The 23786-nt window shown below is 38.0% G+C and overlaps 1 protein-coding gene across 1 annotated transcript in view; it reads left to right on the top strand.

Annotated features, from left to right (window-relative positions):
* cldn10e (claudin 10e) overlaps positions 1 to 23786 on the top strand; it is a 24596-nt gene continuing 810 nt past the window's right edge. Inside the window, exons 1-2 of the mRNA XM_061973629.2 lie at positions 1 to 232; positions 304 to 465. Coding sequence (XP_061829613.2) covers positions 1 to 232; positions 304 to 465 — 394 coding nt within the window. The remainder of the gene's footprint in view (positions 233 to 303; positions 466 to 23786) is intronic.

Consider the following 23786-nt stretch of genomic DNA (forward strand, 5'->3'; position numbering starts at 1 on the left):
ATGCGGATCCGAGTGGTCCAGATCTGGGGCTTCTTGATGACCGTGATGGGTTGGATCTTCGTGGCTTGCACCATGGCCATGGAAGGCTGGAAGATCACCTCAGTCGGCGGGATGGGGGGCTCCTCCATCCTGAAGGTGGCCTGGTACTGGTCCAGTCTGTGGAGAGCTTGTTTCACAGATTCCACGGCTGTCAGCAACTGCTACGACTACCCCGTGCTCTGGTCCGTAGAGGGTAAGTACAGCCTGAACTCACCTCGAGGACCGCGGCTCAGCGGCGTGTGGATCTGTTCCCCCCCCCCCCAGGCCACATCCAGATCGTGCGAGGCCTGCTGATGGCCGCGCTCTCCCTGGGGATGCTGGGCTTCGTGCTCAGCTTGCTGGGCATGGAGTGCACCTTCATCGGGGGAAAAGACCCCTCCAAATATAAGAAGATCTACACCGGCGGTTGGTTCCACATAATCAGCGGTACGCTCTCATCTTGATAAGACAAACGCAGCAGTGAAGTTGTCACGTTGTGTAAATGGTCAATAAAAAGAGAATACAACAAATCCTTTTCAACTTATATTCAATTGAATAGACTGCAAAGACAAGATATTTCATGTTCACACTTTGCTATTTTTTGCAAATAATCATGAACTTAGAATTCGGCAGTGAAGAGTATATACTCACAAGAAACCGAATAGCTTTGTCTTTGACCTTTTTTTTTTACTTACAACTATACCTAATATATAAAGGGGTGGAAAAGTGACTATTACCTGCAGGGCAAACATTAGCTAACCAGAAGGCAATAACAATGTAAACAAAAAAACAGCTGCTTCAAAGATCTAATACAAATGTCCCTGAGGAATGTAAGGTGGGAGTACTGTAATTACCTAACGTTACATTATTATTTTCCATAACAATTTAGCCCCCTCCACAATATTAACCCAACGTTGAAACAGAACTAGCTATTTATTGATTAGCAATTGCCGAATCATGTGACATTAGCTTAATGCTAAAAAGCCAGGTTACTATCACATTCTGTAACAGACAAATAATTTCATGTTCGGCTCACCTACCTGCTACCTGGGCACCTGACAGTTTTGGCCGTTTTGACACCTTGTGTTGATTTTTTGATGTGGTGACGTCCAAAAAGAGTCATGATACGGGAAGGGAGGGGGCGCACTGTGCGGGGGGAGAGGGGGCGTAATGTTGTAACAAATAATATTTCTATTAAATAGGCTTTACTTTGCATTTTAATTAACGTGGGATTATTTTTTGTATTTAGAAATAATAGTACCAACTTTTTCTTTTTTCTTTTTTTTTCTCCAACATTTGTGGCACTGGCGTGGCGCCCCCTGATGGACGGCGCCCTTAGCATTTGCCTATATGGCCTATGCCACGGGCCGGCCCTGGTTTTAAGTCATGTTTTGTTTAGTTATAGGACTCTTTCGTTTCTGTCTTTTCACTCCCTTGTCTTGTTTCCATGATTACCCCATTGGTTTCACCTGTTCCACGTTTGGACTCATTGTGCACTCTTGATTGTCACCATAGCAACCCATTAGTTCTCACCTGTCACGTCACGCACCTGTTTCACGTTTTGAGTCACGCACCTGTTTTCGTTAATCATGTCGGTAGTATTTAAGTTCAGTGTTTTTCAGTTTGTCTTTCTGGTGACATCCTCACATTTATGCTCTGTCCATTCTTTCCATGTCCATCCTTCATGCTACTATTTTTGTCCAAGCCAAGTAAGTTTTTTGTTCCATGTTTATAGTCTTTTTGGTTTCATAGTTTGTTCTCCGCCATTGTGCGCGCCTTTTGTTTACTTCCTTTTTTTTGTAGTTATAGTCTTTAAATAAAAATGTACTTAAATTCCCGTCTCGCCCGAGCCAACTTTCCGTTGCATCCCAGAAAAACTAAACCCCAGGACCAAGTCTTGACACTTAAGTTGTTCAACAGTCTCCCTTCTCATATTTTAGCCTTCACACATTTTCACTGTCTGGACTACAGGCAGGCCAGTCTAGTACCCGCACTCTTTTACTATGAAGCCACGCTGTTGTAACACCTGGCTTGGCATTGTCTTGCTGAAATAAGCAGGGGCGTCCATGATAATGTTGCTTGGATGGCAACATATGTTGCTCCAAAAGCTGTATGTACCTTTCAGCATTAATGGTGCCTTCACAGATGTGTAAGTTACCCATGTCTTGGCCACTAATACACCCCCATACCATCACACATGCTGCCTTTTACACTTTCACCCTACACTCTTAGAAATAAGGGTTCTAAAAGGGTTCTTCTACAAGGGCTGAGGTTCTAACTGGAACCATTTGCTTCTGAAAAACCCTTTCCCGAAGAAAGGGTTTTTCAAGGGTTCTTGGTAACGCTAATGGTTCCAGTAAGAACCATTTTGATCCAGAGAACCCTTTAAAACCCCTTTTCTGAATAATTGGTTTTAAAAGGGTTCTCACTAACACTAAGGGTTCCAGTAAGAACTATTTTGATCCAGAGAACCGTTTTTGGAAGAAAGAGTTCTTCGGGGATTGTTGAAAGCATGGGTAAGATCCTGTGTCACCAGGGACATACTTCCTGATAACATTTGCCAATAATGGTGCCTATCTTTAAATAAATGTTTTGAATGTTTGTTCAATGTCAACATGATAAATGACCACAATATAATATGAACTAAACTGATCTGTAGAATACAATATGGTTCTTTATAGAACCCTCAGAAGACAAGACGGTTATCGGTGAAAACCTTTGAAAAGGGATGTTTTTAGAACCCCCTGTGTCAGATCTAGATGAAACCCTTGAAACATGAAATAGTTCTTTGTGAAACTCCCTGTGTGAGTTCTAGATGAAACCCTTGAAACATGAAAGGGTTCTTAGTGGAACTCCCTGCATGGGTTTTAGATGAAACCCTTGACAAACGAAAGGGTTCTTAGTGGAACTCCCTGTGTGGGTTCTAGATGAAACCCTTGAAATACGAAAGGGTTCTTAGTGGAACTCCCTGTGTGGGTTCTAGATGAAAGTCTTGAAATACAAAAGGGTTCTTAGTGGAACTCCCTGCATGGGTTTTAGATGAAACCCTTGACAAACGAAAGGGTTCTTAGTGGAACTCCCTGTGTGGGTTCTAGATGAAACCCTTGAAACATGAAAGGGTTCTTAGTGGAACTCCCTGCATGGGTTTTAGATGAAACCCTTGACAAACGAAAGGGTTCTTAGTGGAACTCCCTGTGTGGGTTCTAGATGAAACCCTTGAAACATGAAAGGGTTCTTAGTGGAACTCCCTGCATGGGTTTTAGATGAAACCCTTGACAAACGAAAGGGTTCTTAGTGGAACTCCCTGTGTGGGTTCTAGATGAAACCCTTGAAATACGAAAGGGTTCTTAGTGGAACTCCCTGCGTGGGTTCTAGATGAAAGTCTTGAAATACAAAAGGGTTCTTAGTGGAACTCCCTGTGTGGGTTCTAGATGAAACCCTTGAAACATGAAAGGGTTCTTAGTGGAACTCCCTGCATGGGTTCTAGATGAAACCCTTGACAAACGAAAGGGTTCTTAGTGGAACTCCCTGTGTGGGTTCTAGATGAAACCCTTGAAATACGAAAGGGTTCTTAGTGGAACTCCCTGTGTGGGTTCTAGATGAAAGTCTTGAAATACGAAAGGGTTCTTAGTGGAACTCCCTGCGTGGGTTCTAGACGAAAGTCTTGAAATACAAAAGGGTTCTTAGTGGAACTCCCTGTGTGGGTTCTAGATGAAACCCTTGAAATACGAAAGGGTTCTTAGTGGAACTCCCTGTGTGGGTTCTAGATGAAACCCTTGAAACATGAAAGGGTTCTTAGTGGAACTCCCTGTGTGGGTTCTAGATGAAACCCTTGAAATACGAAAGGGTTCTTAGTGGAACTCCCTGCATGGGTTTTAGATGAAACCCTTGACAAACGAAAGGGTTCTTAGTGGAACTCCCTGTGTGGGTTTTAGATGAAACCCTTGAAACATGAAAGGGTTCTTAGTGGAACTCCCTGCATGGGTTTTAGATGAAACCCTTGACAAACGAAAGGGTTCTTAGTGGAACTCCCTGTGTGGGTTCTAGATGAAACCCTTGAAATACGAAAGGGTTCTTAGTGGAACTCCCTGCGTGGGTTCTAGATGAAAGTCTTGAAATACGAAAGGGTTCTTAGTGGAACTCCCTGCGTGGGTTCTAGATGAAAGTCTTGAAATACGAAAGGGTTCTTAGAGGAACTCCCTGCGTGGGTTCTAGATGAAACCCTTGAAATACGAAAGGGTTCTTAGTGGAACTCCCTGCGTGGGTTCTAGATGAAAGTCTTGAAATACAAAAGGGTTCTTAGTGGAACTCCCTGTGTGGGTTCTAGATGAAAGTCTTGAAATACGAAAGGGTTCTTAGTGGAACTCCCTGCGTGGGTTCTAGATGAAAGTCTTGAAATACAAAAGGGTTCTTAGTGGAACTCCCTGTGTGGGTTCTAGATGAAACCCTTGAAATACGAAAGGGTTCTTAGTGGAACTCCCTGCGTGGGTTCTAGATGAAAGTCTTGAAATACAAAAGGGTTCTTAGTGGAACTCCCTGCGTGGGTTCTAGACGAAAGTCTTGAAATACGAAAGGGTTCTTAGTGGAACTCCCTGTGTGGGTTCTAGATGAAACCCTTGAAATACGAAAGGGTTCTTAGTGGAACTCCCTGTGTGGGTTCTAGATGAAACCCTTGAAACATGAAAGGGTTCTTAGTGGAACTCCCTGCGTGGGTTCTTTGTAGAACCTCTCATGGGGGGGTTCTGGGTGGAACCTTACACACACAGTTCTAGGTAGAACCCTCCAAAAGGGTTCCAGGTGGAACCTTTATAAAAAGGTTCTACCTGGAGCCAAAAAGGGTTCTCCTATGAGGACGAGCCGAAGAACCTTATATGGTTCTACTTAGCACTTTTATTTCTAAGAGTGTAGAACAATCCGGATGGTTATTTTCATCTTTGGCCCGGAGGACACAACGTCCACAGTTTCCAAAAACAATTTGAAATGTGGACTCGTCAGACCACAGAACACTTTTCCACTTTGCATCAGTCCATCTAAGACAGGGGTCGGCAACCCAAAATGTTGAAAGAGCCATATTGGACCAAAAATACAAAAACAAATCTGTCTGGAGCCGCAAAAAATTAAAAGCCATATCACATACAGATAGTGTGTCATGAGATATAAATTGAATTAAGAGGACTTAAAGGAAACTAAATGAGCTCAAATATAGCTACAAATGAGGCATAATGATGCAATATGTACATATAGCTAGCCTAAATAGCATGTTAGCATCGATTAGCTCGCAGTCATGCAGTGACCAAATATGTCTGATTAGCACTCCACACAAGTCAATAACATCAACAAAACTCACCTTTCATGCACAACGTTAAACGTTTGGTGGACAAAATGAGACGGAAAAAGAAGTGGCATAAAACACGTCCTAGAAAGTCGGAGAAAGTTGTACATGTAAACAAACTACGGTGAGTTCAAGGACCGCCAAAATTAGTAGGACAAAACGGCGCTCGCCAAATACTCGAATAAGTGAAGCATGTTTAATACAAACAGTGTGCTTTGCAACAATTAGGGAGGCTTATGTCATGTTTGTCCTCCTACAGAAACCATATGAAAACAAAAAAGAAATGTTTTCCCCCTCATCTTTTTCCATTTTTCATACATTTTTTAAAAAGCTCCAGAGAGCCACTAGGGCGGCGCTAAAGAGCCGCGGGTTGCCGACCCCTGATCTAAGATGAGCTGTTCTGGGTGTTGTTGATAAATGGCTTTGGCTTTGCATAGTAGAGTTTTAACTTGCACTTACAGATGTAGCGACCGACTGTAGTTACTGACAGTGGTTTTCTGAAGTGTTCCTGAGCCCATGTGGTGATATCCTTTACACACTGATGTGGCTTTTTGATGGAGTACCACCTGAGGGATCATCGCTAACAACAATGCTTTTGGTTCATTATTATTTTTTGAGGAATGACAGTTGCATTAAAATGCATTATTTTTACTTTTAACACTTTAAATCTCTAGATCAACTTTAGATCAATCAGTCAATTGTTATTATTTTTCAAACAATGTTAGGTTTAAAGTGAAAAACTGCCTGCATAGCATCTTTGTGTTATTACTGTCAATATTGCAACTTTTTCTTCTTACCGGTTTGCTCTTTTATTCCACTTTTTACGTTTTTTTTGGTTAAAAAAAAAAAAAAAAAAAAAGTATGTTGTTGTATTGTGCAGGTTTGAAATAAATACTTCAAAAAATATTTTCAAAATGTGCCGTAAATTGCCTGGCCCTGATATACTGTAGCCATATGAACGGTAATAATAAGTAGAAGAGGCAATTCCTGAAGGAATTGCATGTGAATGCTCCAATGCTGAAGTAAAACTGAAATGTTGACAGAATGTAGTTTGAATGTAAGAATAGTTTGAATGTTGAAGAGTTTGAATTTCCAGGAAAAACCCGAATTTGGTTTGGAACTTGGGAAAGTGTTAGTTGGATGAGTGGAATGTGTTGGTGTTGGAATGGTTTGAATAGGTTGAAAAATGTGGAAATTGTGCAACTTGGAAAAATGTCCCATTGATTTCAATGGGAATTTCCTGGAAATTTGGGGAAAAGCGGGATTTTTTGGAAAATGATTAGGAGCATGAATGTCCTGAATGAGCTGAATTGGTTGGTGTTAGAATTGTTTAAATCGGTCAAGAAATGTCGAAGTAGTAACAGTTTTTTAATTGAAAAATTGTATTACGGAATTTTGGGAAAACCGGGAATTTTTCAAGTTCTTAAACCAACTTGATTTTTTGTCCTGACTAAGAGGAATGTTTTGACAGTGGAAGGGTTGAAATGGGTTGCAAAATGTGAAAGGAGTCGTTGCACTAAAAAAGGTTGGGAATAAGGTTAGAACAAAAAGACAGGAATTCCTGGAAATTTGTTGGACGTGGAAAAATGGTTGTTTGAATTTCCAGGATGAATTGAATGTGTTGAAGATGGAATGGTTTGAATCGGTTGAAAAATGTGGGAATTATGGAAGTTTGAAAAATGGATAATTCATTTTGAATGGGGAAAATGTCCCTGAAAACTGGGAATTATAGGAAATCCAAGAATTTTTTTTATAATTGTTGAAAAGGAGCACACAATTCCTGAACAGGCTGAATATTTTGAAGTTGGAACAGTTTGAATCGGATAAGAAAATGTGGGAGTTGTGGAACTTGGAAAAATGTCCCATTGATTTCAATGGGAACTTCCTGGAAATTTGGGGAAAAGCGGGATTTTTTGGAAAATGATTAGGAGCATGAATGTCCTGAATGAGCTGAATTGGTTGGTGTTAGAATTGTTTAAATCGGTCAAGAAATGTTGAAGTAGTAACAGTTTTTTAATTGAAAAATTGTATTACGGAATTTTGGGAAAACCGGGAATTTTTCAAATTCTTAAACCAACTTGATTTTTTGTCCTGACTAAGAGGAATGTTTTGACAGTGGAAGGGTTGAAATGGGTTGCAAAATGTGAAAGGAGTCATCGCACTAAAAAAGGTTGGGAATAAGGTTAGAACAAAAAGACAGGAATTCCTGGAAATTTGTTGGACGTGGAAAAATGGTTGTTTGAACTTCCAGGATGAATTGAATGTGTTGAAGATGGAATGGTTTGAATCGGTTGAAAAATGTGGGAATTATGGAAGTTTGAAAAATGGATAATTCATTTTGAATGGGGAAAATGACCCTGAAAACTGGGAATTATAGGAAATCCGGGAATTGTTTTTATAATTGTTGAAAAGGAGCACACAATTCCTGAACAGGCTGAATATTTTGAAGTTGGAACAGTTTGAATCGGATAAAAAATGTGGGAGTTGTGGAACTTGGAAAAATGTCCCATTGATTTCAATGGGAGCTTCCTGGAAATTTGGGAATTTGGGGAAAAGCGGGATTTTTTGGAAAATGATTAGGAGCATGAATGTCCTGAATGAGCTGAATTGGTTGGTGTTAGAATTGTTTAAATCGGTCAAGAAATGTTGAAGTAGTAACAGTTTTTTAATTGAAAAATTGTATTATGGAATTTTGGGAAAACCGGGAATTTTTCAAGTTCTTAAACCAACTTGATTTTTTTGTCCTGACTAAGAGGAATGTTTTGACAGTGGAAGGGTTGAAATGGGTTGCAAAATGTGAAAGGAGTCATTGCACTAAAAAAGGTTGGGAATAAGGTTAGAACAAAAAGACAGGAATTCCTGGAAATTTGTTGGACGTGGAAAAATGGTTGTTTGAATTTCCAGGATGAATTGAATGTGTTGAAGATGGAATGGTTTGAATCGGTTGAAAAATTTGGGAATTATGGAAGTTTGAAAAATGGATAATTCATTTTGAATGGGGAAAATGTCCCTGAATACTGGGAATTATAGGAAATCCGGGAATTGTTTTTATAATTGTTGAAAAGGAGCACACAATTCCTGAACAGGCTGAATATTTTGAAGTTGGAACAGTTTGAATCGGATAAAAAAATGTGGGAGTTGTGGAACTTGGAAAAATGTCCCATTGATTTCAATGGGAACTTCCTGGAAATTTGGGGAAAAGCGGGATTTTTTGGAAAATGATTAGGAGCATGAATGTCCTGAATGAGCTGAATTGGTTGGTGTTAGAATTGTTTAAATCGGTCAAGAAATGTTGAAGTAGTAACAGTTTTTTAATTGAAAAATTGTATTACGGAATTTTGGGAAAACCGGGAATTTTTCAAGTTCTTAAACCAACTTGATTTTTTGTCCTGACTAAGAGGAATGTTTTGACAGTGGAAGGGTTGAAATGGGTTGCAAAATGTGAAAGGAGTCATTGCACTAAAAAAGGTTGGGAATAAGGTTAGAACAAAAAGACAGGAATTCCTGGAAATTTGTTGGACGTGGAAAAATGGTTGTTTGAATTTCCAGGATGAATTGAATGTGTTGAAGATGGAATGGTTTGAATCGGTTGAAAAATTTGGGAATTATGGAAGTTTGAAAAATGGATAATTCATTTTGAATGGGGAAAATGTCCCTGAATACTGGGAATTATAGGAAATCCGGGAATTGTTTTTATAATTGTTGAAAAGGAGCACACAATTCCTGAACAGGCTGAATATTTTGAAGTTGGAACAGTTTGAATCGGATAAAAAAATGTGGGAGTTGTGGAACTTGGAAAAATGTCCCATTGATTTCAATGGGAACTTCCTGGAAATTTGGGGAAAAGCGGGATTTTTTGGAAAATGATTAGGAGCATGAATGTCCTGAATGAGCTGAATTGGTTGGTGTTAGAATTGTTTAAATCGGTCAAGAAATGTTGAAGTAGTAACAGTTTTTTAATTGAAAAATTGTATTACGGAATTTTGGGAAAACCGGGAATTTTTCAAGTTCTTAAACCAACTTGATTTTTTGTCCTGACTAAGAGGAATGTTTTGACAGTGGAAGGGTTGAAATGGGTTGCAAAATGTGAAAGGAGTCATCGCACTAAAAAGGTTGGGAATAAGGTTAGAACAAAAAGACAGGAATTCCTGGAAATTTGTTGGACGTGGAAAAATGGTTGTTTGAATTTCCAGGATGAATTGAATGTGTTGAAGATAGGAATGGTTTGAATCGGTTGAAAAATGTGGGAATTACGGAAGTTTGAAAAATAGATAATTCATTTTGAATGGGGAAAATGACCCTGAAAACTGGGAATTATAGGAAATCCGGGAATTTTTTTTATAATTGTTGAAAAGGAGCACACAATTCTTGAACAGGCTGAATATTTTGAAGTTGGAACAGTTTGAATCGGATAAAAAAATGTGGGAGTTGTGGAACTTGGAAAAATGTCCCATTGATTTCAATGGGAACTTCCTGGAAATTTGGGAATTTGGGGAAAAGCGGGATTTTTTGGAAAATGATTAGGAGCATGAATGTCCTGAATGAGCTGAATTGGTTGGTGTTAGAATTGTTTAAATCGGTCAAGAAATGTTGAAGTAGCAACAGTTTTTTAATTGAAAAATTGTATTACGGAATTTTGGGAAAACCGGGAATTTTTCAAGTTCTTAAACCAACTTGATTTTTTGTCCTGACTAAGAGGAATGTTTTGACAGTGGAAGGGTTGAAATGGGTTGCAAAATGTGAAAGGAGTCATCGCACTAAAAAAGGTTGGGATTAAGGTTAGAACAAAAAGACAGGAATTCCTGGAAATTTGTTGGACGTGGAAAAATGGTTGTTTGAATTTCCAGGATGAATTGAATGTGTTGAAGATTGAATGGTTTGAATCGGTTGAAAAATGTGGGAATTACGGAAGTTTGAAAAATGGATAATTCATTTTGAATGGGGAAAATGACCCTGAAAACTGGGAATTATAGGAAATCCTGGAATTTTTTTTATAATTGTTGAAATGGAGTACACAATTCTTGAACAGGCTGAATATTTTGAAGTTGGAACAGTTTGAATCGGATAAGAAAATGTGGGAGTTGTGGAACTTGGAAAAATGTCCCATTGATTTCAATTGGAACTTCCTGGAAATTTGGGAATTTGGGGAAAAGCGGGATTTTTTGGAAAATGATTAGGAGCATGAATGTCCTGAATGAGCTGAATTGGTTGGTGTTAGAATTGTTTAAATCGGTCAAGAAATGTCGAAGTAGTAACAGTTTTTTAATTGAAAAATGGTATTACGGAGTTTCGGGAAAACCGGGAATTTTTCAAGTTCTTAAACCAACTTGATTTTTTGTCCTGACTAAGAGGAATGTTTTGACAGTGGAAGGGTTGAAATGGGTTGCAAAATGTGAAAGGAGTCATTGCACTAAAAAAGGTTGGGAATAAGGTTAGAACAAAAAGACAGGAATTCCTGGAAACTTGTTGGACGTGGAAAATTGGTTGTTTGAATTTCCAGGATGAATTGAATGTGTTGAAGATGGAATGGTTTGAATCGGTTGAAAAATGTGGGGATTACGGAAGTTTGAAAAATGGATAATTCATTTTGAATGGGGAAAATGACCCTGAAAACTGGGAATTATAGGAAGTCCTGGAATTTTTTTTATAATTGTTGAAAAGGAGCACACAATTCTTGAACAGGCTGAATATTTTGAAGTTGGAACAGTTTGAATCGGATAAAAAATGTGGGAGTTGTGGAACTTGGAAAAATGTCCCATTGATTTCAATGGGAACTTCCTGGAAATTTGGGAATTTGGGGAAAAGCGGGATTTTTTGGAAAATGATTAGGAGCATGAATGTCCTGAATGAGCTGAATTGGTTGGTGTTAGAATTGTTTAAATCGGTCAAGAAATGTTGAAGTAGTAACAGTTTTTAAATTGAAAAATTGTATTACGGAATTTTGGGAAAACCGGGAATTTTTCAAGTTCTTAAACCAACTTGATTTTTTGTCCTGACTAAGAGGAATGTTTTGACAGTGGAAGGGTTGAAATGGGTTGCAAAATGTGAAAGGAGTCATTGCACTAAAAAAGGTTGGGAATAAGGTTAGAACAAAAAGACAGGAATTCCTGGAAATTTGTTGGACGTGGAAAAATGGTTGTTTGAATTTCCAGGATGAATTGAATGTGTTGAAGATGGAATGGTTTGAATCGGTTGTGGGAATTATGGAAGTTTGAAAAATGGATAATTCATTTTGAATGGGGAAAATGTCCCTGAAAACTGGGAATTATAGGAAATCCTGGAATTTTTTTCATAATTGTTGAAATGGAGTACACAATTCTTGAACAGGCTGAATATTTTGAAGTTGGAACAGTTTGAATCGGATAAAAAATGTGGGAGTTGTGGAACTTGGAAAAATGTCCCATTGATTTCAATGGGAACTTCCTGGAAATTTGGGAATTTGGGGAAAGGCGGGATTTTTTGGAAAATGATTAGGAGCATGAATGTCCTGAATGAGCTGAATTGGTTGGTGTTAGAATTGTTTAAATCGGTCAAGAAATGTCGAAATAGTAACAGTTTTTTAATTGAAAAATTGTATTACGGAATTTTGGGAAAACCGGGAATTTTTCAAGTTCTTAAACCAACTTGATTTTTTTGTCCTGACTAAGAGGAATGTTTTGACAGTGGAAGGGTTGAAATGGGTTGCAAAATGTGAAAGGAGTCATCGCACTAAAAAAGGTTGGGAATAAGGTTAGAACAAAAAGACAGGAATTCCTGGAAATTTGTTGCACGTGGAAACATGGTTGTTTGAATTTCCAGGATGAATTGAATGTGTTGAAGATAGGAATGGTTTGAATCGGTTGAAAAATGTGGGAATTACGGAAGTTTGAAAAATGGATAATTCATTTTGAATGGGGAAAATGACCCTGAAAACTGGGAATTATAGGAAATCCGGGAATTGTTTTTATAATTGTTGAAAAGGAGCACACAATTCTTGAACAGGCTGAATATTTTGAAGTTGGAACAGTTTGAATCGGATAAAAAAATGTGGGAGTTGTGGAACTTGGAAAAATGTCCCATTGATTTCAATGGGAACTTCCTGGAAATTTGGGAATTTGGGGAAAAGCGGGATTTTTTTGGAAAATGATTAGGAGCATGAATGTCCTGAATGAGCTGAATTGGTTGGTGTTAGAATTGTTTAAATCGGTCAAGAAATGTTGAAGTAGTAACAGTTTTTTAATTGAAAAATTGTATTACGGAATTTTGGGAAAACCGGGAATTTTTCAAGTTCTTAAACCAACTTGATTTTTTGTCCTGACTAAGAGGAATGTTTTGACAGTGGAAGGGTTGAAATGGGTTGCAAAATGTGAAAGGAGTCATCGCACTAAAAAAGGTTGGGAATAAGGTTAGAACAAAAAGACAGGAATTCCTGGAAATTTGTTGGACGTGGAAAAATGGTTGTTTGAATTTCCAGGATGAATTGAATGTGTTGAAGATGGAATGGTTTGAATCGGTTGTGGGAATTATGGAAGTTTGAAAAATGGATAATTCATTTTGAATGGGGAAAATGACCCTGAAAACTGGGAATTATAGGAAATCCGGGAATTGTTTTTATAATTGTTGAAAAGGAGCACACAATTCTTGAACAGGCTGAATATTTTGAAGTTGGAACAGTTTGAATCGGATAAGAAAATGTGGGAGTTGTGGAACTTGGAAAAATGTCCCATTGATTTCAATGGGAACTTCCTGGAAATTTGGGGAAAAGCGGGATTTTTTGGAAAATGATTAGGAGCATGAATGTCCTGAATGAGCTGAATTGGTTGGTGTTAGAATTGTTTAAATCGGTCAAGAAATGTTGAAGTAGTAACAGTTTTTTAATTGAAAAATGGTATTACGGAATTTCGGGAAAACCGGGAATTTTTCAAGTTCTTAAACCAACTTGATTTTTTGTCCTGACTAAGAGGAATGTTTTGACAGTGGAAGGGTTGAAATGGGTTGCAAAATGTGAAAGGAGTCATTGCACTAAAAAAGGTTGGGAATAAGGTTAGAACAAAAAGACAGGAATTCCTGGAAATTTGTTGGACGTGGAAAAATGGTTGTTTGAATTTCCAGGATGAATTGAATGTGTTGAAGATGGAATGGTTTGAATCGGTTGAAAAATGTGGGAATTATGGAAGTTTGAAAAATGGACAATTCATTTTGAATGGGGAAAATGACCCTGAAAACTGGGAATTATAGAAAATCCTGGAATTTTTTTTATAATTGTTGAAAAGGAGCACACAATTCCTGAACAGGCTGAATATTTTGAAGTTGGAACAATTTGAATCGGATAAAAAATGTGGGAGTTGTGGAACTTGGAAAAATGTCCCATTGATTTCAATGGGAACTTCCTGGAAATTTGGGAATTTGGGGAAAAGCGGGATTTTTTTGGAAAATGATTAGGAGCATGAATGTCCTGAATGAGCTGAATTGGTTGGTGTTAGAATTGTTTAAATCGGTCAAGAAATGTCGAAGTAGTAACAGTTTTTTAATTGAAAAATTGTATTTTTGAATTTTGGGAAAACCGGGAATTTTTCAAGTTGTTAAACCAACTTGATTTTTTGTCCTGACTAAGAGGAATGTTTTGACAGTGGAAGGGTTGAAATGGGTTGCAAAATGTGAAAGGAGTCATTGCACTAAAAAAGGTTGGGAATAAGGTTAGAACAAAAAGACAGGAATTCCTGGAAATTTGTTGGACGTGGAAAAATGGTTGTTTGAATTTCCAGGATGAATTGAATGTGTTGAAGATGGAATGGTTTGAATCGGTTGTGGGAATTATGGAAGTTTGAAAAATGGATAATTCATTTTGAATGGGGAAAATGTCCCTGAAAACTGGGAATTATAGGAAATCCTGGAATTTTTTTCATAATTGTTGAAATGGAGTACACAATTCTTGAACAGGCTGAATATTTTGAAGTTGGAACAGTTTGAATCGGATAAAAAATGTGGGAGTTGTGGAACTTGGAAAAATGTCCCATTGATTTCAATGGGAACTTCCTGGAAATTTGGGAATTTGGGGAAAGGCGGGATTTTTTGGAAAATGATTAGGAGCATGAATGTCCTGAATGAGCTGAATTGGTTGGTGTTAGAATTGTTTAAATCGGTCAAGAAATGTCGAAATAGTAACAGTTTTTTAATTGAAAAATTGTATTACGGAATTTTGGGAAAACCGGGAATTTTTCAAGTTCTTAAACCAACTTGATTTTTTTGTCCTGACTAAGAGGAATGTTTTGACAGTGGAAGGGTTGAAATGGGTTGCAAAATGTGAAAGGAGTCATCGCACTAAAAAAGGTTGGGAATAAGGTTAGAACAAAAAGACAGGAATTCCTGGAAATTTGTTGCACGTGGAAACATGGTTGTTTGAATTTCCAGGATGAATTGAATGTGTTGAAGATAGGAATGGTTTGAATCGGTTGAAAAATGTGGGGAATTACGGAAGTTTGAAAAATGGATAATTCATTTTGAATGGGGAAAATGACCCTGAAAACTGGGAATTATAGGAAATCCAAATTTTTTTTTATAATTGTTGAAAAAGAGCACACAATTCTTGAACAGGCTGAATATTTTGAAGTTGGAACAGTTTGAATCGGATAAAAAAATGTGGGAGTTGTGGAACTTGGAAAAATGTCCCATTGATTTCAATGGGAACTTCCTGGAAATTTGGGAATTTGGGGAAAAGCGGGATTTTTTGGAAAATGATTAGGAGCATGAATGTCCTGAATGAGCTGAATTGGTTGGTGTTAGAATTGTTTAAATCGGTCAAGAAATGTTGAAGTAGTAACAGTTTTTTAATTGAAAAATTGTATTACGGAATTTCGGGAAAACCGGGAATTTTTCAAGTTCTTAAACCAACTTGATTTTTTGTCCTGACTAAGAGGAATGTTTTGACAGTGGAAGGGTTGAAATGGGTTGCAAAATGTGAAAGGAGTCATTGCACTAAAAAAGGTTGGGAATAAGGTTAGAACAAAAAGACAGGAATTCCTGGAAATTTGTTGCACGTGGAAAAACGATTGTTTGAATTTCCAGGATGAATTGAATGTGTTGAAGATGGAATGGTTTGAATCGGTTGAAAAATGTGGGAATTATGGAAGTTTGAAAAATGGATAATTCATTTTGAATGGGGAAAATGTCCCTGAAAACTGGGAATTATAGGAAATCCGGGAATTGTTTTTATAATTGTTGAAAAGGAGCACACAATTCTTGAACAGGCTGAATATTTTGAAGTTGGAACAGTTTGAATCGGATAAAAAAATTTGGGAGTTGTGGAACTTGGAAAAATGTCCCATTGATTTCAATGGGAACTTCCTGGAAATTTGGGAATTTGGGGAAAAGCGGGATTTTTTGGGAAAATGATTAGGAGCATGAATGTCCTGAATGAGCTGAATTGGTTGGTGTTAGAATTGTTTAAATCGGTCAAGAAATGTTGAAGTAGTAACAGTTTTTTAATTGAAAAATTGTATTACGGAATTTCGGGAAAACCGGGAATTTTTCAAGTTCTTAAACCAACTTGATTTTTTGTCCTGACTAAGAGGAATGTTTTGACAGTGGAAGGGTTGAAATGGGTTGCAAAATGTGAAAGGAGTCATCGCACTAAAAAAGGTTGGGAATAAGGTTAGAACAAAAAGACAGGAATTCCTGGAAATTTGTTGGACGTGGAAAAATGGTTGTTTGAATTTCCAGGATGAATTGAATGTGTTGAAGATGGAATGGTTTGAATCGGTTGTGGGAATTATGGAAGTTTGAAAAATGGATAATTCATTTTGAATGGGGAAAATGACCCTGAAAACTGGGAATTATAGGAAATCCTGGAATTTTTTTTATAATTGTTGAAATGGAGTACACAATTCTTGAACAGGCTGAATATTTTGAAGTTGGAACAGTTTGAATCGGATAAAAAAATGTGGGAGTTGTGGAACTTGGAAAAATGTCCCATTGATTTCAATGGGAACTTCCTGGAAATTTGGGGAAAAGCGGGATTTTTTGGAAAATGATTAGGAGCATGAATGTCCTGAATGAGCTGAATTGGTTGGTGTTAGAATTGTTTAAATCGGTCAAGAAATGTTGAAGTAGTAACAGTTTTTTAATTGAAAAATTGTATTACGGAATTTTGGGAAAACCGGGAATTTTTCAAGTTCTTGAACCAACTTGATTTTTTGTCCTGACTAAGAGGAATGTTTTGACAGTGGAAGGGTTGAAATGGGTTGCAAAATGTGAAAGGAGTCATCGCACTAAAAAAGGTTGGGAATAAGGTTAGAACAAAAAGACAGGAATTCCTGGAAATTTGTTGGACGTGGAAAAATGGTTGTTTGAATTTCCAGGATGAATTGAATGTGTTGAAGATAGGAATGGTTTGAATCGGTTGAAAAATGTGGGAATTACGGAAGTTTGAAAAATGGATAATTCATTTTGAATGGGGAAAATGTCCCTGAAAACTGGGAATTATAGGAAATCCTGGAATTTTTTAAATAATTGTTGAAATGGAGTACACAATTCTTGAACAGGCTGAATATTTTGAAGTTGGAACAGTTTGAATCGGATAAAAAATGTGGGAGTTGTGGAACTTGGAAAAATGTCCCATTGATTTCAATGGGAATTTCCTGGAAATTTGGGGAAAAGCGGGATTTTTTGGAAAATGATTAGGAGCATGAATGTCCTGAATGAGCTGAATTGGTTGGTGTTAGAATTGTTTAAATCAGTCAAGAAATGTTGAAGTAGTAACAGTTTTTTAATTGAAAAATTGTATTACAGAATTTTGGGAAAACCGGGAATTTTTCAAGTTCTTAAACCAACTTGATTTTTTTATCCTGACTAAGAGGAATGTTTTGACAGTGGAAGGGTTGAAATGGGTTGCAAAATGAAAGGAGTCATTGCACTAAAAAAAGGTTGGGAATAAGATTAGAACAAAAAGACAGGAATTCCTGGAAATTTGTTGGATGTGGAAAAATGGTTGTTTGAATTGCCAGGATGAATTGAATGTGTTGAAGATGGAATGGTTTGAATCGGTTGAAAAATGTGGGGATTATGGAAGTTTGAAAAATGGATAATTCATTTTGAATGGGGAAAATGACCCTGAAAACTGGGAATTATAGGAAATCCTGGAATTTTTTAAATAATTGTTGAAAAGGAGCACACAATTCTTGAACAGGCTGAATATTTTGAAGTTGGAACAGTTTGAATTGGATAAAAAATGTGGGAGTTGTGGAACTTGGAAAAATGTCCCATTGATTTTAATGGGAACATCCTGGAAATTTGGGAATTTGGGGAAAAGCGGGATTTTTTGGAAAATGATTAGGAGCATGAATGTCCTGAATGAGCTGAATTGGTTGGTGTTAGAATTGTTTAAATCAGTCAAGAAATGTTGAAGTAGCAACAGTTTTTTAATTGAAAAATTGTATTACGGAATTTGGGGAAGACCGGGAATTTTTCAAGTTCTTAAACCAACTTGATTTTTTGTCCTGACTAAGAGGAATGTTTTGACAGTGGAAGGGTTGAAATGGGTTGCAAAATGTGAAAGGAGTCATTGCACTAAAAAAGGTTGGGAATAAGGTTAGAACAAAAAGACAGGAATTCCTGGAAATTTGTTGGACGTGGAAAAATGGTTGTTTGAATTTCCAGGATGAATTGAATGTGTTGAAGATTGAATGGTTTGAATCGGTTGAAAAATGTTGGAATTACGGAAGTTTGAAAAATGGATAATTCATTTTGAATGGGGAAAATGACCCTGAATACTGGGAATTATAGGAAATCCTGGAAAAAAATTTATAATTGTTGAAATGGAGTACACAATTCTTGAACAGGCTGAATATTTTGAAGTTGGAACAATTTGAATCGGATAAAAAATGTGGGAGTTGTGGAACTTGGAAAAATGTCCCATTGATTTCAATGGGAACTTCCTGGAAATTTGGGAATTTGGGGAAAAGCGGGATTTTTTGGAAAATGATTAGGAGCATGAATGTCCTGAATGAGCTGAATTGGTTGGTGTTGAATTGTTTAAATCGGTCAAGAAATTTTAATTGAAAAACTGTATTATGGAATTTTGGGAAAACCGGGAATTTTTCAAGTTCTTAAACCAACTTGATTTTTTGTCCTGACTAAGAGGAATGTTTTGACAGTGGAAGGGTTGAAATGGGTTGCAAAATGTGAAAGGAGTCATTGCACTAAAAAGGTTGGGAATAAGGTTAGAACAAAAAGACAGGAATTCCTGGAAATTTGTTGGACGTGGAAAAATGGTTGTTTGAATTTCCAGGATGAATTGAATGTGTTGAAGATGGAATGGTTTGAATCGGTTGAAAAATTTGGGAATTACGGAAGTTTGAAAAATGGATAATTAATTTTGAATGGGAAAAATGACCCTGAAAACTGGGAATTGTAGGAAATCCTGGAATTTTTTTTATAATTGTTGAAAAGGAGCACACAATTCTTTAACAGGCTGAATATTTTGAAGTTGGAACAGTTTGAATCGGATAAGAAAATGTGGGAGTTGTGGAACTTGGAAAAATGTCCCATTCTTTTCAATGGGAATTTCATGGAAATTTGGGAATTCCGAGAAAAGAGGGAATTTTTTTGAAAATGGTAAAAAACTAGAATTTTCTGAATGAGTTGAATGGTTGGTGTTGGAATTTTTCCAAACGGTCGAGAAATGTTGAAGTAGTAACATGTTGAATTGAGAAATGGTATTACGGAATTCCTGGAATTTCGGGAAAACCAGGAATTTTTCCAGTTAAAAAAACAACTTTGTTTTTTTTTTCCTGATGAAGAGGAATTTTTTGACGGTGGAACATTTGAAGTGAGTTGCAAAATGTGGGAGGAGGAGTCGCCAGAAAACAGGGTGGAAATACGACTTTGGAAAAGTAGGAATTCACGAAAATCCTGGAATTTTTGTGAACTTGGAAAAAAAAGGTACTTTGAATTTCCAGGACGGTGGAATGTGTTGAAGGTGGAATTGTTTGAATCGGTTGAAAAATGTGGAAATGGTGGACGTTTGAAAAATGGCCAATTCATTCTGAATGGGAAAAATGTCCCGGAAAACCTGGAATTGTAGGAAATCTGGGAATCTTTGGAATTCGTCAAGGGAAAGCCCGCCATTCCTGAATAGGCTGAACAGTTTGACGTTATAACGGTTTAAATGGGATGAAAAATGTGGCGATCCGCGAGAAGGGCCCGACGCACGTCCAGGGTCACCACCGCGCCCACCGCACCGACACCCCGCCTCGTCCGCCTTCGCCGCGGCCGGCGTCACGCGCAGCAGGTAAGCAGCTTACCTGCCCGCCACCCCCGTGGCCGGGGGCTCGTAACATGGGTCACTCCGCGCGCTCCGCCCGCGCAGCTTACCTGCCCGCCACCCCTGTTGCCGGGGGCGCGTAACAGGGGTCACTCCGCGCGCAGTGCGCTCACGAAAGGGGTGGGGCTCACCCTTGTTTATATAGAGAGCAGGACGGTGGCCATGGAAGTCGGAACCCGCTAAGGAGTGTGTAACAACCCACCTGCCGAATCAACTAGCCCTGAAAATGGATGGCGCTGGAGCGTCGGGCCCATATACCCGGCCGTCGCCGGCAGCGAGACGCGCTTGGAGGTGCGCTCAGCGCGGCTCCCATATGATTGCGCACTGGTGTGCGTCTGGGTCGTGACCGCGTGGCACGCGAAAGTCTGTGCTGCATTGGATCAGTCTCCTTTCTTTAACAGGCAAAAGCTTTATAACCTCACCATACCTGCCAACTTTTGAAATCAGAAAAACCTAGTAGCCAGGGTCCAAGGGCCGCAGGCCCCGGTAGGTCCAGGACAAGGTCCTGGTGGAGGGTTCAGGACTTCGCCCCCCCCGACGCAAAATGATTATTAGCATTCAGACAGGTTAAAATGTTGCTAAAACCATCACTTTTCTATCAGTCACAGTGACTTTTCAAAACAAAAATATTACAGCAAAAATCATATGGGTTGATTGACATGTTTATTCTGTAAGCTAACTTCAATAGTTTGAAATTATTTTGACAGTTAATGCCAGTTATCCTGTCAACCTTTCACAAGACTTCAATTTGTTCATTGAAAGTATAAACACTTTTTACAGTAAACAAATGGTAAAACAGTACTAAACAATTCCATAAAAAAAAAAATTGGTGTCATTATTAACTTTCTGTCCAAGCTTGTATAATCTACTGCCTTGTTCAATTGTAAAAAAATATTCTGTGCCTAAAATTCACATTTCTATCACAATTATCATACTGTAAACATGGTAAGCTAACTTCATTAAAATTAATAGTCCTGTCAATAGCATGGAATTACAATTCAAATGTAGTTTTTTTGTAAGCCTTTCAAAAGAATTCAAAATATGAAAAATTCATGAAAATTAATTTAAGCCATCAGACACTTGAAAAGTGGCACATCACATCTCTAATGTAATCATTTGAACTTTTCAACAGAAATAGCACTGCAAAAATATTAAGGACATACTTCTGTATTTTGGTAGTTATGCTGTCAACATTTAACAAGATTTCTTCAACTTGGACTTGAAAGCATAAATAGTATAAACACTTTTAACAGTATGTCGTGCTGTGAAATACAGCCGACAGGATTGCGCACCAAACACGAAGCAAGGCCAAAGCGCATGCATGGTGCAGGAGAACAAAGGACTTCTTTCATTTAAGGTTTGTGATAAACCATCAAACTCATTCGTTAAAAGGACTCTATAGTAATATAAAGCGAATTCTTCTGGACATTATCATGCAAGAAAAGTTTATTTTTGGGACCGCGATCACCGCGTAATGATTTTTAAAGGTTGCATTACAAACATTTAACTGTCCCATGTGATCAGCCAGTGCGATTGGAAATCCATGCTCAATTATTGCCTCCGTAAATAAAACTTCGGCATTTATCACATCCAAAGAATCTGTTTGGGCGACGAAAAACGTTGAAAGTTTTCCACTTGTATCGCTAGCAACGGCATTAGACTTGTGTTTTTTTGTCCCAACGTGGTCTTTTACATCGCTAATTCCTCCGTGTCCGATCGAAAAATCTTGTCTGCACAAGGTGCAATTCGCGTAGTTTTCACCCTTTTTTTTTTTTTAATTAATGAAAAACCGTATTTTTTATCACTGCACCCGTAACCCGGAATAGGTTGATGAAAACCGTACGAATTACGGGAAAACCGGAGTAGTTGGCAGGTGCCTCACTAATGCCTTGCATCGTCTATATTAGATATACCGGGCGGATGGCGGGCGGGTGCAGTTCTGATCAAACGTTACATCGGGTGGATGGCGGATGGTTGACGACTTTCTGATGCGGTTGCGGATGAAATATTTGCCTATCCGCGCATCTCTAGTTTGCAGCATTCACACAATAATAAATAAATGGATTTTGGTGTAGAAAATGAGAATGTTTGGAGCATTCACACAATAAATAGATGGATTTTGGTGTTTAAAAGCATATGTGAGAATGTTTGCAGCATTCACACAATAATAAATAGATGGATTTTGGTGTAGAAAAGCATATGTGAGAATGTTTGGAGCATTCACGCAATAATAAATAAATGGATTTTGGTGTAGAAAATGAGAATGTTTGCAGCATTCACACAATAATAAATGGATGGATTTTGGTGTAGAAAAGCATATGAGAATGTTTGGAGCATTCACACAATAAATGGATGGATTTTGGTGAAGAAAAGCATATGTGAGAACGTTTGAAGCATTCACGCAATAATAAATAGATGGATTTTGGTGTAGAAAAGCATATGTGAGAACTTTTGGAGCATTCACACAATAATAAATGGTTTTGGTGTAGAAAAGCATATGTGAGAACTAGTGACGTGCAGTCACTAGAGGCAGGTGAGGCAGGGCCTCATCTGCCATCATGGAAAGAAAAAAAATGTAAAAAGAATTTTTTTTTATTAAATTGTTAAATGTATCCAGTGATTATACTATAAAGTTATTTTCCATTTAACTTCACCAGTTTTAGATTATTTTAATTCAAAATCGCTGAATTTCCACATTTGCCGTTCAAATACTGAGAAGAGACGGTGCGGTGAACAGCAGCCAGTTGAGGCACGTCACTCAGTGCCTCAACATGGATTGCGCAATGACTCGGCTAACTGCTGGCCTGCTGTGCAGTGAGACCGTATTGCTATATGAATTATATTATACATTTCCATAGTTTAGTTAGCTGAGGTATATAATGTACAGTGTATTTTGTCAACAACTGTATGTGTGTAACGTATTTCTTGTGCTGAGCGATCATAAAACGGCTGCAAAAGACGCACTGGCTGAGGCTCCAGTAATCCCGCCTTGTTATATCAACTAAAGCCCACACTTAAACTTTCCACGTGCAAGATTGAATCTATTTAAAAAAGTTATTTCATAAGAAGCCAAAAAGTGCAAAAACAATAATGTTGGTGTTGGAGGAGTTGTGAATGACTGCAGGGCCACAACATTAGGTACACCTGCAGAGCAGGTGTACCTAATTCACAACTCCTCCAACACGAACATTATTGTTTTTGCACTTTTTGGCTTCTTATTAAATAACTTTTGTAACCTATTTTCATGGGCTTTCCTCTTTGTGATGTTAAGTTCCTGTTATGCGCTGTTATACAGTATATGCCTTGAGCTCTTATTTTGAAGGGGCTAAAAGCGGAAGTGATGACACGGAGTGGAGCGGAGGTTTTTGAAAGAAGGTAAATAAAGTGATCCTGGTGTAAACTGGAGCCTCCGTGTTTGTTATTTTGTAGTTTCATACAGTATAGGCGACATTTATAAACCCTCGGTTACACTTTTTTAAATAGATTCAATCTTGCACGTGGAAAGTTTAAGTGAGGGCTTTAGTTGCGGCGCATGGACTTCATTTATAAGTAAAGGTAAGACCATAATAATGTTTTTTTTATTAAATGAGCTTTTTTGTGTGCTACAGTTTGTATGTGTAAAGTTAAAGTTAAGTTAAAGTAGCAATGATTGTCACACACACACTAGGTGTAATGAAATATGTCCTCTGCATTTGACCCATCCCTTTGATCACCCCCTGGGAGGTGAGGGGAGCAGTGGGCAGCAGCGGCGCCGCGCCCGGGAATAATTGTTGGTGATTTAACCCCCAATTCCAAGCCTTGATGCTGAGTGCCAAGCAGGGAAGAATGCTGGTATGAGCTTTTAAACATAACCCGTTAACTGCTGCCAATCAAATGGTGAATAAGATACTCTTTAGGGTTCATATGTTTGTAAATGTGACTGTGATGAAGTCAGTGCCTCACCAGCCATCAACCTCACCGCACGTCACTGGTGAGAACGTTTGGAGCATTCACACAATAATAAATAGATGGATTTTGGTGTAGAAAAGCATATGTGAGAATGTTTGGAGCATTCACACAATAAATAGATGGATTTTGGTGTAGAAAAGCATATGTGAGAATGTTTGGAACATTCACACAATGATGATGATGATTATG

This window comes from Nerophis lumbriciformis, linkage group LG01 (genome assembly GCF_033978685.3).
Source record: "Nerophis lumbriciformis linkage group LG01, RoL_Nlum_v2.1, whole genome shotgun sequence".
NCBI lineage: Eukaryota > Metazoa > Chordata > Actinopteri > Syngnathiformes > Syngnathidae > Nerophis > Nerophis lumbriciformis.